Genomic DNA, 15598 nt, shown 5'->3' on the forward strand with positions numbered 1-15598 from the left:
TTTTCTCACTGTGTAACAGAGGACAGAGCGGTGCCTGGTCTCCAAGAGGAACTACGTCTTTGTCATGCTAAGAGCACATAGGGTGGGTGAGTGTGTGTGTGTGTGTGTGTGTGTGTGTGTGTGTGTTTTACCGTCCCCGGAGCGTGGCCTCTTATTGCAACGCAGATGATTTCAAGCCCTCCCTGTTTTAATTTAATCTCTGCTGCAGGCATGCTTGTAGCTCCGGTTTAAACACCCGTCAGCTCCCTGTCGGCCGTCTGGATTTACGTTTTAGATTTACACCAGTGTTTATGCTGCGATTGTTTTCCTTTTGTGTTAGTTCTCCATTAAACGCCCAGGATGTTCTCCTTTACGGATTCGGGGCTGAGCTGCAGTACAAAGTGGGTGTTGCTTAGTGTTGAAAGTGTGTGTGTGTGTGTGTGTTTCTTTTTTTTTTTTCGGATTATACAAGAAATATATGAGAAATGTGTGCGATTCTTTTGGATTGTCTCGGGAATGTGTGGATTATGTGGTGTATTCTGGATTATTTCGGGAATATGTGGATTATGTGGTGTATTCTGGATTGTCTCGGGAATGTGTGGATTATGTGGTGTATTCTGGATTGTCTCGGGAATGTGTGGATTATGTGGTGTATTCTGGATTATCAGAGGAATGTTGGATTGCTTTTGGATGATCAGATGAATGTGTGGCGTATTGAGAGAATTCTGGATTATATGGAGGAATATGTATCAAGTGTGTAGAATACTTTAGGATTATCTGAGGTATGTGTGGAGAATAGGAAATATTTCAGGATTATCATAGTAATGTTTATGGAATACCTGAATTATTTGAGAAAAGTGTGTAGTATGTGGAATATTGCTAGATGATCTGAGGAATGTGTGGCGAATGTAGAATACATCATGATTATCTGACGAATGTGTGGTGTATGGGGATTGCTTTTGGATTATATGAGGCAGTATGTGTGATTCTTCAGGATAATCTACGGAATGTGTGTGAAAATTGTGTATTATGTGGAATATTTCTTTAATATGTTGGGGATTCGTTTGGATTATGTGGAATATTGATGAATTACCTGAGAAATATTTGTATATTATGTGGAATATTTCTGGATTATTTTTGAATTATGCATGGAGAATGTGTATTACTTCATTATCTGAGGAATGTGTGGAGAATGTTGTATGCTTCAGGATTATTTGAGGAATATGTGGAATACAGGGAATTAGTCTGGATTATATGAGGGGATATCTATGAAGTCTGTAGAATGCTTCGGGATTATCTATGCAATGTATGTGGATTATTTCTGAATTATTTGCAGGAATATGTATGAAGGCTGTAGACGCTTCAGGATTATCTAAGGAATGTGTGGAGTGTGGGTATTCTGAATTATCTGGGGAATATGAAGGATGCTTCAGTATTTGTGGATTTTCTGAGGATTGTGAGTGGAGTATGTGGAATACTTTAGAATTATTGTAGGAATATGTGTGGAGAATGTGGAATACTTATGGAATATTGAAAGCGTATGTGTGGGGAGTGTGAAATATTCCAGGACTATCAGAGGCATGTGTCTGGAGTATGTAGAACACCTCAGGATTATCTGAGGCATGTTTTGGTTAGTATGCGGGATACTTCTGGATTATTGGAGGAATATGTGGTTTGTGGAATACTTCTGGATTATTTAAGGATTATGTGAGGACTGTGGGTTTTTTTATTTGTTATCATGAATAGTATGTGAGGGAAAACATGTGGAATACTTTCTGATTATTAAGGAGTATATGTAGTGTACTTTTGAACCCAGCCATTAGGGTTGCACAAGCCAGTGCAATCTTAGTGCCGGTCCCAAGTCCGGATAAATGGGGAGGGTTGCGTTAGGAAGGGCATCCAGCGTAAAACGTGCCAAATCAAATATGCGAATCACGAATCAGAAATTCATACTGGATCAGGAGACCAAGTGGAAAGGAAGTAAGGCCATGGACAATGGAGGTGGGTTTAAACTGTTCTTTCATGGTGTGGATGGAAAGAGAAATGGTGTAGGGGTGATTCTGAAGGAAGAGTACAGTAAGAGTGTAGTGGAGGTGAAGAGAGTTTCTGATAGAGTGATGAATGTAAAGCTGAAAGTTGAAGCAATGATGATAAATGTCATCAGTGCCTATGCTCCACAAGTGGGTTGTGAGATGGAGGAGAAGAAAAAATTCTGGAGTGAGTTAGATGAAGTGGTGGAAGGTGTACCTAGGAAAGAACGATTGGTGATTGGGGCAGACTTTAATGGGCATGTAGGTGAAGGGAACAGAGGGGATGAGGAGGTGATGGGTAGGTATGGTTTTAAGGAGAGGAATCTTGAAGGGCAGATGGTGGTAGATTTTGCTAAAAGGATGGAAATGGCAGTGGTGAACACTTATTTTAAGAAGAAGGAGGATCATAGGGTGACGTATAAGAGTGGAGGAAGGTTCACACAGGTGGACTATGGTCTATGTAGGAGATGCAACCTGAAGGAGATTGGAGACTGTAAGGTGTTGGCAGGGGACAGTGTAGCTAGACAGCATCGGATGGTGGTCTGTAGGATGGTTTTGGAGGTGAAGAAGAAGAGGAGGAGAGTGAGGACTGAAAGAAGAATAAGATGGTGGAAACTGAAGGAGGAAGACTGTAGTGTGAGGTTCAGGGAAGAGGTCAGACAGAGGCTCGGTGGTGGTGAAGAGGTGTTGGATGATTGGGAAACTACTGCAGGAGTGATGAGAGACAGTTAGAAAGGTACTTGGTGTGACATCTGGAAATAGAAAGAAAGACAAAGAGACGTGGTGGTGGAATGAGGAAGTGCAGGAGAGCATAAGGAGAAAGAGGTTGGAGAAACAGAATTGGGAGCAACAGAGTGATGAGAAAAGTAGGCAGGAGTACAAGGAGATGCGGCAGCAGGTGAAGAGGGATGTGGCAAAAGCCAAGGAAAAGGCATATGAGGAGCTGTATGAGAAGTTGGACACTAATAAAGGAGAAAAGGATTTGTAGCGATTGGCCAGGCAGAGGGACCGAGCTGGGAAGGATGTGCTGCAAGTTAGAGCAATAAAGGATGGAGATGGAAATGTGTTGACTAGTGAGGAGAGTGTGTTGAGAAGATGGAGTTAGTATTTGAGCAGCTGATGAATGAGGAAAATGAGAGAGAGAGAGAAGGTTGGATGGTGTGGAGATGATGAAGCAGGAAGTGGATAGGATTAGTAAGGAGGTAGTGAGAGCAGCGATTAAGAAGATGAAGAGTTTGAACTCAGTTGGACCAGATGACATACCAGTAGAAGCATGGAGATGTTTAGGAGAGATGGCATGGGGTGTTTAACAAGATTCTAGAAGGTGAGAGGATGCCTGAGGAATGGAGAAGGAGTGTGCTGGTACCGATCTTTAAGCATAAGGGAGATGTGCAGACCTGCAGTAACTACAGGGGAATAAAGTTGATCAGTCACACCATGAAGTTATGGGAAAGAGTAGTGGAAGCCAGGCTGAGAGAAGAAGTGACCATCTGTGAGCAACAGTATGGTTTCATGCCGAGGAAGAGCACCACAGACGCATTATTTGCTTTGAGAATGTTGATGGAGAAGTATAGAGAAGGTCAAAAGGAGTTGCATTGTGTGTTTGTGGATTTAGAGAAACTGTATGACAGGGTGGAGAGAGAGGAGTTGTAGTATTGTATGAGGAAGTCAGGTGTGTCAGAGAAGTATGTGAGGGTGGTGCAGGACATGTATGAGGACAGTGTGACGGCAGTGAAGTGTGCAGTAGGAACGACAGACCGGTTCATGGTGGAGGTGGCACTGCATCAATGGAGAGTGTGTTAGAGAAGTGAAGAAAAGAGTGCAGGCAGAGTGGAGTGGGTGGAGAAGAGTGATAGCAGGAGTGATTTGTGATAGAAGAGTATCTGCAAGAGTGAAAGTGAAAGTTTATAGGGCTGTGGTGAGACCTGAGATGTATGGTTTAGAGACAGTGGCAGGAGGTGGAGCTGGAGGTAACTGAGCTGAAGATGAGACAGGATTAGAAATGAGTTTATTAGAGGGACAGCGCATGTAGGACGTTGATGGACCCACCAGGAAGGAGAAAGAGAGGAAAACCAAGGAGGAGGTTTATGGATGTGGTGAGGGAAGACAAGCAGGTAGTTGAGTAGTGTGGAGAAGGATGATCCGCTGTGGCGCCCTCTAATGGAAGCAGCAGAAGTTGCAGGGAAAATGAAATGCTAACGTTATTAGATCATGTTAATGTGCAGTCATTGGCACTGCTGCTTTATAACAATGCATCTATTATTTAACCATGTCATGTTAAGCTAAAGGAAAGGGAAAACTGTTTTCTTGTTTTTTTTTTTTTTTTTTTGGTTGCACACAGATCACATTTGAGTGCAGTGGGTTCAAGCACACGTTTCCACTAATCGTTAGATCTGATTCAGGCAGAGCAGCCAGAATCTCTTTACATTAGATTTCAGATCAACTCTAATGAGGTTGTAAATCAGAGGTGGAGACCTCTGTGTTTACGAGCCCTGTGTGTACAGCACAATTACAGTAATCTACTGAAAGAAGAGGGAGGGGGAGGAGAGAGAGAGAGAGAGAGAGAGAGAGAGAGAGAGAGAGAGAGAGAGAGAGAGAGAATATCTCAATTGGAAAAGGGGAAGAAAGTGAGGCAGTGGGAAAGAGAAAGGGTGGGGAGAGTGTGAGAAGAAGGAGAGGTAGAGAAGGAGAAAGGGTAAAGTGAAAAGAAAGGGAGAGAGAAATATGGAATAAGGAAAGAATGTGGAAAAGTAAGGGAAAAAGAAAGGAAAGGAGAGTAATTAAAAAACGGAAATAAAAAGGACGGGAGAAAGCCTGAAGAGGAGAGAAGCGAGAGAAAAGAAAGGGGGGGCAAAGGAGGAAAGAGAGAGAGAAAAGAAAGAAAGAAAGAAAAGGGGCTAAGAAAGGATGGAAACATAGAAAAAGGGGAGAAGTGAGGAAAGAAAAAAGTTGCAGGAAGGCGCAAAGGACGAACGTTCAGGTGGAGAAAAAGGTAAAGAAAAAAGGGAGAAGGCAGGAAAGAATGAAAAGGTAGAAAAGGAAGGAAAGAAAAAGGTAGGAAAATATGAAGAAAAGAAATATAAATGTTGAGTGAGTGAGTGAGTGAGTGAGTGAGTGAGTGAGTGAGAGAGAGAATGCATAATCCATAATGTAAATTGGGCCTCACAAAATCTGATTAAAGCCGGAATCGTTGCTTTATCCGTTGTGATTTAATACACAATTCTGCTGTGTCGGCGTTTTGTTTACTCTCCTAATCTCGGCTCCAGAGCATCACATTACACTTAATGTCTTTGTCCCAGGTCAAAAATAAACATGGCGTCGAGCTGCTGATGCTGTATGCTGCACGTGTCTCAGAGACGTATTTCCACTGGAACACAAGCCCGGAGCGAAATAACACTAAATGTCCTTCAGGGGGTTCACCTGCAAGAGAAGATTATTATTAGAGGTTTTATCTCCTCGTCTCGGTATTAAAGATCTTCATTTCATTAATGGTTAGTGTTTACATTTCAGTCATCTTGTTTGTGTTGAATTTTTCTTTTTCTTCTTAACCTCTCTCTCTGTCTGTCTCTCTGTCTGTCTCTCTGTCTGTCTCTCTGTCTGTCTCTCTGTCTGTCTCTCTGTCTGTCTCTGTCTGTCTCTGTCTTTCTTTATTGAACAATCCATTCCACATTCAAAAAGGATGATTTTTTTTTCTTTTTCACGGCTAAATAATGGAAAGAAAAGGGGGCAAAAACAAAGGAAAGGCTGCAAAGGAAGGAAGGAAAGATAAAAAAAAAAAAAACGGTGGGGATATAAAGGTGAAGAATGAAGGATGAGGAGCCAAAGAAAGGGGGGTATTTATTTTTTGAACAACCCATTGCAGATTTAAAAAGGAAGAGGCAAATGATTGAAAGCAAAAGAATGCAAGAAAAGGGGACAAAGAAAGAAAAGGAGGTGAAGGAAGGAAGGAATTAATTTTTTTTTTTAAAGGGTGAAGAAAGAAGGAAAGAATAAAAAGGTGGAGAATGAACGAATGGGGGGCAAAGAAAGAGATGATTTTTTTATTATTATTATTATTATTGTTTATTTATTTATTGAACAATTGGGAGAAGCCGAAAGATGCATCGAAAAGGAACCCAGTTACCGGCGTAATGTCTAGTTGAATTCAATAAGGTACAATAGTGGGTGCGTCCAATTTCTTTTCTGAACTCTTGGAACGTAACCCCTGCGAGTTCCAGGGGAACCACTGTTATTGTATGTGGAACACTTGCAAATTACTCATAGGAATATTCAACACTTCTGGAACACTTCAGAACACAAATCTAAGTAAACTGCCTATTGCAATAGATTTTGCGTCACGTGGTCTGGATTATTGTCAGAGCCTGGCGTTTAAGAAAGCGTATCAACACTTTCTGACCAATCAGAAAAGAGGACACAGTGGTGTTTTATCATAGTGTTGTGAACTTCTATACATCAAGCTCAAGCAGCTTGCTCTCGCTAGCCATCACTTACACCTGAGCACATTTTCCTTCAAAATACATCATCTACATTGAAGTAAAAATGAACTGTGGATGTTTTCAAAAAGATTCAGATATGTCTATTTGATGTGGTCCACCATCTTCTCTCTGTGTTTGTGTAGTCTGAGAGGTGTGGGCCTCTTCCTCCTGTTCTTGTGAATGCCTCTCACCATGGCTAAGAGGGAGACGGGCAGCACCAGCCCTGTGGTGCGACAGATAGACAAGCAGTTCCTGGTCTGCAGCATTTGTCTGGAGCACTACCACAACCCAAAAGTTCTGCCCTGCCTGCACACCTTCTGCGAGAGGTACGGTGTCTTTATTTTATTTTATTCTTTTCTCTTTCTTTCCTCCTGAACTTTGAATGCAGTGGAGAAACAGAGCTGGCTTTGACCCTGAGAGACGTTTCTAAACCACTTGTTATGACCGAAGTCTTGAAGTTAAAAGATAATCAAGCTTCTGTTTTTGAAATTTTTGTTCAGGGATATTACACACCGATGCATTTGCACGTGTTTATTTACTTATTCAATTAGTGTATTTTCATTTTAAAATGAGCATTACATAGGTACGACTGTTTTAGCGGCGAAAAAAATGTCAATAATCGGAGATTGCGAGAATAAAGTCGTAGCAATATGAGAATAAAATCGACGTATTTAAAAAATACAAATAAAAAACTCATTCAAACTTAAGAGAACAAATTCGTAACAGTTGAAGAAAATTCTCGTACTGCAGCTACTTTAATGTTGAAATATTTTGAGTCAGAATTATGAGCTTATCATATAAATCCATCTTCTATAAGTACTGCCAATATCTGAGTCGGTTTTCAACTCCTTCAGGGTCGATTACTTTGATCATCATCCTCATAGTCTCTTGAGAAACATATCTTTTAAATAGCAGATCTATCCATCCATATCCTTGGAGTCGACCACTGGTCGTTCCATACTGTGCAAAAAAGGCAATTCCATTAGTCTGTCTTTTTTTTAATTATTTATTTATTTATTTTTTTTAAATAAATTTTCTCCACGCTTCTAGAAGTTTTCTACGTAACCGCTGCAGCGTTTGTTTACTAATTAGAACTCCTTGCTGATGTGCCAAAAGAATTTCCTAAAGTAGGATTTAAGCAAATCCTCTACATCCATTTTATGCGCAACAGCTGAAAATATTCTACTTTGTTATCAAAATATTTAAATATTATTGTCTGTATCACTGCGACTTTATTCTCTGTACCGGTAGCTACTGGGAATTAACTGGGTGGTAGTGGGAATAACTGTGTGACTTCCATAATCCATGTGTAAGGACAAATCCATGACCAAGTGTGCAATACACGATTCCGATGATCGACTTTGAGGCGATTAATTACACGGCTGATTCAGGGAGCGTTAAAATCGTGTAGCGCTCACCTGATTGTAGATTATCTGACTTATATAATGTTAATTTGCAGACTAATTAAAGCTGTAACTGAGGTTTATGGTGCAAAACCAACAAGAAGCATAAAAATAATTGGTTATTTTATCTAGAATTCTTCTCGCTCTAAATTTACACACAGAGATTTAGTGGCATAAGACAACTATTTATTGAAATACATTTTAAATAAATCAGAGAGAATTACAAGTCTGTACCATGGCACCAATAATGAAGCTGTTTTAACTTGTTTTAAGCCATTTTATTTTCGCTATATTTCTTTTTTTTTTCTTCTTCTTGTGCCAATTAATCAAACTCGCCACATAGAAATGTTGACAGTGAATTGTAACTGTTACAAATATCAGAGTTGTTCATAGCCAATACTTTCAATTAGAATGATGAGTATAATAATTGGTCCTACCTCCAAATTTTAGGTTTTGTCCACAGCCAATCAGAATCGAGCATTCAGACACACTTCTTTAGGCTGCCCCGTTAGGGGTCTCCACAGCGGATCATCCGTCTCCATACTACTGTCCTCTACATCTGCCTCTTTCACCCCAACTACCTGCATGTCTTCTCTCACCACATCCATAAACCTCCTCCTTGGTCTTTCTCTTTTCCTTCTTCTTGGTGGCTCCATCCTTAGCATTCTCCTATTGATATACCCCATGTCCCTCCTCTGCACATGTCCAAACCATCTCAATCTCTCAATTTGTCCCCAAAACGTCCTACACGTGCTGTCTCTCTAATAAACTCGTTTCTAATCCTGTCCATTGTAGTCTGTTACATTCCCACCTTCGCTAGGCCTAGTGGAGTGTGGGAACAATAACCATTTAGTTGTTGTGGGTTGTTCAGACAAAATAGTAGAACCAGAGTTTAGAGTAGTTGTTGCTTTAATGGACAAACATATTTCAAAAGTATTCAAGAGTCAAGAAGACGCTTAGCTTATCTAACAAACAGCAAAAGACTAGCTGACTACACTAGGCTACGCTATCAGAAAAATAAAATTTATGGCACCTGCCTTCTACCTAGGGTGTCTAAACAATGGTAAAACCTATGTGGCGGAATGTAGGTGCGTGTACGTTTTTACTTGCTCTTAAACCTGGTGAGCTGGTATAACAGAGACAACTAACAACCAGGACAACTAGCCACCAGTTCTCACTCTCCTCTACCTTTATCCTCCACCTGCTCCCTACTCTATTTACAAATCACAACATTATCCGCAAGCATCATAGTCCATTGAGACCCCTGTCTGACCTTCAGGAAAGGGCTCAGAGCCGATCCTTGATGCAGTTCAACCTCCACCTTGAACCTGCACACTTCCCTGCTGTCATACTGTCTTCATACATGTCCTGCACCACCCTCACATACTTCTCTGCTACACCTGACTTCCTTATACAATACCACAACTCCTCTCTCGGCACCCTGTCATACGTAGTTACTGCAGGTCTGCACATCTCCCTTATTCTCAAAGATTGGTACCAGCACACTCCTTCTCCATTCCTCAGGCATCCTCTCACCTTCCAAAATCTTGTTAAACAATCTTGTGAAAAACTCCACTGGTCCAACTGAGTTCCCACTCTTCATTCTCTTAATAGCTGCTCTCACATCCTCTATACTAATCCTATCCACTTCCGACTTCACCATCTGGAGATGTTCAACGGATATAAATCTGGAATGTAATTGGCATAGACATTTTGAAATCATTTCGATTTCCAGTAATTGGTCCATTCTATTCTTTCTCCCCACAGATGTCTTCAGAACTACATCCCGCCCCAGTCACTCACACTCTCATGCCCAGTGTGCAGGCAGACCTCCATCCTGCCTGAGAAAGGTGTAGCAGCGCTGCAGAATAACTTCTTTATCACTAACCTGATGGAGGTGCTACAGAGGGAGGCTGAGTGCACTCAGCCCGAGGAGCGCAGTGTCCTCGAGTCAGCCAGCGCCGCCACCTCGGCCCAGCCGCTCTCCTGTCCCAATCACGAGGGCAAGGTGAGGTATCTCCTTCAATAAGAAACAGACGTGATAGTCGTTACTGAAATGACTCATTTTGATGGAGTCTTTAATGTAACTCAGAGGAACTCTTCTGAGAGTGATTGCAAAATCTCCATAGGTTATGTCCAGGAAGTGGAATTGAGGGACTTTATCGCACCAGTCCTCTGGTCCGAGTCGTTCATTCTTTTTTCACGTGACTCCCATAGACACTATGCAATGCATTATACAGGAAGCATAATTGAGTAGTTCATCTCATGGGTCCTCTGGTTGAAGGTTTTTTTGTCCGAATTCTGTCATAATGGGAGTCAAGTGACAAAAGAACGAACAACACGGTCCAGAAGGTGAGAGGTGAAGCCACTCGTTCTGATTATCATAATTTGTCCTTAGCTGCGTTGTCGTATTTACATGATTGGAACTATAGTTAAAGATGGTGTAACATTTTTTTGTTTCTGTTTTAAGGAAAAAAATAAACAAAATTAATAAACAAGAAAAAAATAAATAAAAAATTGTTCATTATAATTAACGCGATTCAAAGAACCAAGTCACATGATCCGATCTTCCCATCCCTATTCATCATTGTTGGTGCCACGATGGTGCTCACGTGTGCCCTCTGCAGGTGATGGAGTTTTACTGCGAGTCATGCGAGACGGCAATGTGCCTCGAGTGCACGGAGGGAGAACACCGCGAACACGTCACCGTACCTTTGCGGGACGTTCTCGAGCAACACAAAGCGGCGCTCAAGAACCAGCTGGACGCCATTCGAAACAGGTTCGAACAACATCCCGGCGAAGAGGTTTCAAAATGAGGTTCAAAAAAGCAGCCGAGGACAGAAGTGAACATTATGATTAATTATAGAAAGACAGATTGTGAGTTTTTATATTTAGTACCGTCCTGAACAAACTATTTAACATAGCAGATGTTTAAATGGAGTCTTTAAATCAGAATTTACACAATTGACACACGTGTTGTGTGGATCAGCCAGGAAATGCACCTTATAATGCTATAGAGAAGGTTGCAAACAAGTCTTGTGTCTGCCTTCTGGGTTAGTCTGAGAGGTTGAATGTCTTTCAGAGGCAGACCTGCCAGGAACGCATTGCAGTAGTCCAATTCTGAGATGATTAGGGGTTGTGCAGTGTGTATGTGGCCAGAAACGGACGAAAATCGAAGTATGAGGTCTGAATTCTGGAACCAGGCGTGATAACCCAGTGAAACTATATCGTAACAGTTAAAGAAAAAAATGTGCAATGGTGAAGCTAATAATCACCCACTCTGTATTATCTTCTCTGTATTATCCTTCCTCCTCTGTGTGCCTCGTGAGTGTATTCAGAATTTAATGGTTCACCATGAAATGTTGCGCTCCTCTGCCCCGTTTTTCCTCCTCCTCCCCCTCCAGACTTCCTCAGCTGACTGCAGCGATCGACGTCGTGAACGAGATCTCCAGGCAGCTGTGCGAGAGGAAGAGTGAGGCAATAAATGAGATCAGCAGCACGTTTGAGGAGCTGGAGAAAGCGCTGCGCCAGCGCAAGAACACTCTCATCACTGACCTGGAGAACATCTGTAGCACCAAGCAGAAGGTACCAGAGCAAAACTCAAACGAGGTTTAATACGTGCTGAAGGATTTGATGCTATGGATGAGCTCGAGCTCTGCTTTCCGGAAACTTTTCACGGGAGCTTCACCTGGGGAATTTGTGCAATTTAAAAAGTTGGAATCTGTTAAGAAATATCTGGGAATTTACTGGACTTTACATGAATGTATGGGAATAAATTGGAAATTTGGGAAACCTGCAATTTTGTAAATTCCCGGTTAATTCCTGTTAATTTCCATGGAAAGCTTCCACGCTTGAAAATTCCCAGATTTTTTCCCCCTGTGGCTGTTACTGCACTGAACAGCTGATCATCATACTGTCTATATTGTCTCACATTGTCTTTGTCTTGTATAGTCTCCTTTTGTCTTGTATAGTCCAAGCTGAATGTATAGTTTTGTATGTATTATTATTTTTTTGCTTATCTTTGCACAGTATATTTTATATTACTATAGATACATATTATTACCTACTGCACCTTCTGTACATTATTTCCCCCTATACCCCTGTACATATGGACCCCCAATGCTAACTGCATTTCCGTTCCGTACATGTACCTTTCACATTGACAAAGTTGAATCTAATGTGTGTGTGCTCCAGGTGCTCCAGTCCCAGCTGGCTTCTCTCCTGCAAGGCAAAGAGAACATCGAGAGCAGCTGCAGCTTCACCGAACAGGCTTTGAGCCATGGCAGCGCCACCGAGGTGCTGCTGGTGCAGAAGCAGATGGGAGAGAGGGTGGCTGCGCTGGCGCGCCACGCTTTCCCCGAGCAACCGCACGAAAACGGGCACCTGGAGTGCCAAGTGGAGACCGAGGGCCTCCGTCGCTCCATTCAGAACCTGGGGGTTCTGATCACCACTAGTGCTGTGGGTCACACCAGCGTGGCTACAGGAGAGGGACTACGACACGCCGTGGTGGGACAACTCACCACGGTTACGGTTACCACCAAGGTAAGTCATGGGTGTGGTGTGACGAGATCAAAAACAAGGGCAAGAGTAAGCATACAGGGTGGACAAATCAGAAGCTTAGGCACCTGGGACAAACTAGTGATCTGTCGTTCTTTTTGAACGAGTATTTAATGTGACTCGGAAGAACGAGTAGTCTCGGAGTGATGCATTCGTTCATCCCACTCCTACTTCCATTGTTTCCAATTTCCCCATGCCACCCTGTGTTTTAAACACTAGAATTAGAACTAGAATTATTAATTATAAAAAATATTAAAATTAATTATTTAATACATTATAATTAATACCTTAATACATATAAAATTAAATATATGGATACAAGTGTTTTTTTTTTTTTTTTTTTTTTACTGCATTTTTTTCAAATGTAAATAATTAAATAATTAATTTTAATATTTTTTATAAATAATATTAATAAATTAGGGTATTATTAATTATCAATTATTAGTTATAATGTATTCATTTTAATATTTTGTAATTCATATGAATGAATTGAAGTATTATTAAGTATAATGTATTAAATAATTAATTTTAATATATTTTTTGAATTAATATTAATGAATTAGGGTATTATTAATTCTCAATTATTAATTACAATGTATAAATTATTACATTTTATATGTATTAATTTATATGTATTAAGGGTATTAATAGTGTATTCTGGTGATAAACGGTGCAAATGAATTGAAATCGGTGGTGTATATGAAGTAGTCAAAAGTTAGCGTCCCCCCCCTTAATTTGTGAATTTACTCAATTTACAAATGAACAAAACGTTGCACCATCAGATACAGTGATTTTAATTTTTTTAAAGAATTTTATAAAAATAACATACAAACATGGACATAAAAACACAACAGATCAAAAATAAAGCTTGTAGGAGGTTAATTCAGACTGTCTGACTTCTTTTTTTGATCATAAAAAAATAAATCATAAATCTTTAACCCCTTTACTCAGGACAAGGCTGGAGAGTTGGTGAAGACCGGCAGTGCGGCTCTCGTTGCTCAGATCGCAGGACCTGACGGCTCAGTCACTCGTGCTGAGGTGACGGACAACAAGAACGGCACATACGAGGTCGGTTACACGATGTCCAACGAGGGCGAGTTCTCCTTCTCGCTGCTACTGTACGGCCAGGCCGTGAGAGGAAGCCCGTTCCGCCTGCGCGCCGTCAAACCAAGCGACGCCCCGCACTCCCCCGAAGACGTCAAGCGACGCGTGAAATCTCCCGCGGGTGGAGGAGGAGGGGCTCACGTCCGCCAAAAAGCACTGCGCCGTCCCGCCAGCATGTACAGCACCACCAAGAAGAAGGAGAACCCCATCGAGGACGAGCTCATCTTTAGAGTGGGTGGGTGCACCGAGGAAATCTGATTCTGAATTCTGATTGGCCAGGAGATTCTATAGCCGCAGCTCTGACGTACACGGTTTAGGATTGTGATTATTGAGATGTTTCAATCCTCAAGATATTAGAAGCCTCCATCATAAATACATCCTGATACAGGTTTATTTGGTTATGGACTGCGTTTCACCTCACAACGTGCTCAAACCGGAATAAAGTCCATTCGTGTTTGTGTGTTTTTAGGGTCGAGGGCGTGAGCGTGGCGAGTTCTCCAACCTCCAGGGCATCTCCACATCTTCTAATGGACGGATTGTTGTGGCCGACAGCAACAACCAGTGCATACAGGTGAGGAGCCTCGCATTTTATCTCACAGCCTCAGGTTAACGGAAAATACAAAGTTAGTTAGGGAAGTCTGCATGTCCGAGTCTGGAAAAGGATGGAATTTTGAAATGAAAAAATGTGTAGCAACCCTGTGGCTAGTTTTTCAGCATTTCCACGGGAATTGGATGGACACTTGAGATCTATTCTACCAAGTGGCTTTGCTTGTTTATAACCTATCGCTTCTGGTCCTGGATGCTCTCCAGGTGTTCTCTAATGATGGTCTGTTCAAGCTTCGCTTCGGGGTCAGAGGTCGTTCCCCAGGCCAGCTGCAGCGTCCCACCGGTGTGACTGTAGACATGAACGGAGACATCATCGTAGCAGACTATGACAACCGATGGATCACCATCTTCTCTTCCGATGGAAAGTTTAAAGTAAGTAATGGTGAATTTTGCCCGTTTTATTGAATTCCTCAAACTTAATATAGATGTTTAATTGGCCATTTCTTGTTTCTGCTTCAGAGTAAAATTGGAGCAGGAAAGCTGATGGGACCCAAAGGAGTAGCGGTGGACAAAAACGGCCATATCATTGCTGCGGACAACAAAGCCTGCTGTGTCTTCATCTTTCAGTCCAATGGAAAGCTGGTGACCAAGTTTGGCGCCAAAGGGACGTTAGACAGGCAGTTTTCAGGTGTTTTATTTTGTATTTTTTCCCTGAAATGCTGATTGTTTGGAAACTCCTCGTGTTTTACAGTTTTGAGAGGCACATGCATGCTCCCTTGGTTTAAATGCAACAAAATAGGTCATTTAATGATATAAAGATATGTACTTTGACCAAACAAATCGATAAATGTCCAGATGTTACGCTTTATTTTCATGGCAGGCCATTCCATGATGAATAACACTCCAGATGACTCTCTGAATAACACAGAGCTCGCATGCATGCGTCAGGTCATTGTCTTGTTGTATGGTGAAGTCGGTTCCAATGAGCTGCAGTCCAGATGGAATTGCATTGTGTTGAAGTGTGGAATGATGGCCATGTTGGTTCAGTTTTCCTTTCACTTTCCAGAATAAGCCTCCAACCATCCCTGGTCCAAAACAACCCCAAACCATTAACCTTCCACATCCATGTTTGACTTTTGGTGGTGAGGCAGTCTGATCACATCTTCTCTACAGTTCTCTTGCATACGTTCTAATGTTAAAGCCGAAAATCAACTTTCTTAGTCATTCACTGTCTAAACCTTGTGCCTTTTTAAATAGTTTGATGCATATAAAAAAAAGAAACATGTGCATGTGTCTCAAAAACTATAAAAGACTAGGTGTTCCCAAAACTTCAGCTGTGGTAAACGTCTTGTTTACACATGTCACCTGAGCATCTCTTTGCTGGAACATATTCAGCCTTTAGTTCCAGTGAAGGGAAATTGTAAAAAAAAAAAAAACAACAAAAAAAAAACACATACAAAGAAACCATGTACAATCGTTTGCAACTTTGTTTGCCAGTAATCTG

General features: G+C 41.5%; 1 protein-coding gene across 1 annotated transcript in view; it reads left to right on the forward strand.

Annotated features, from left to right (window-relative positions):
- The window catches only part of trim3a (tripartite motif containing 3a), a 32824-nt gene that overhangs the window by 12246 nt on the left and 4980 nt on the right, over positions 1-15598 (forward strand). The window contains 9 exon segments of the mRNA XM_046862237.1: positions 6628-6810; positions 9655-9895; positions 10515-10666; positions 11292-11472; positions 12082-12429; positions 13396-13787; positions 13993-14119; positions 14359-14526; positions 14614-14782. Coding sequence (XP_046718193.1) covers positions 6665-6810; positions 9655-9895; positions 10515-10666; positions 11292-11472; positions 12082-12429; positions 13396-13787; positions 13993-14119; positions 14359-14526; positions 14614-14782 — 1924 coding nt within the window. The 5' untranslated portion in view covers positions 6628-6664.

This window comes from Silurus meridionalis, chromosome 12 (assembly GCF_014805685.1).
Source record: "Silurus meridionalis isolate SWU-2019-XX chromosome 12, ASM1480568v1, whole genome shotgun sequence".
Lineage (NCBI taxonomy): Eukaryota > Metazoa > Chordata > Actinopteri > Siluriformes > Siluridae > Silurus > Silurus meridionalis.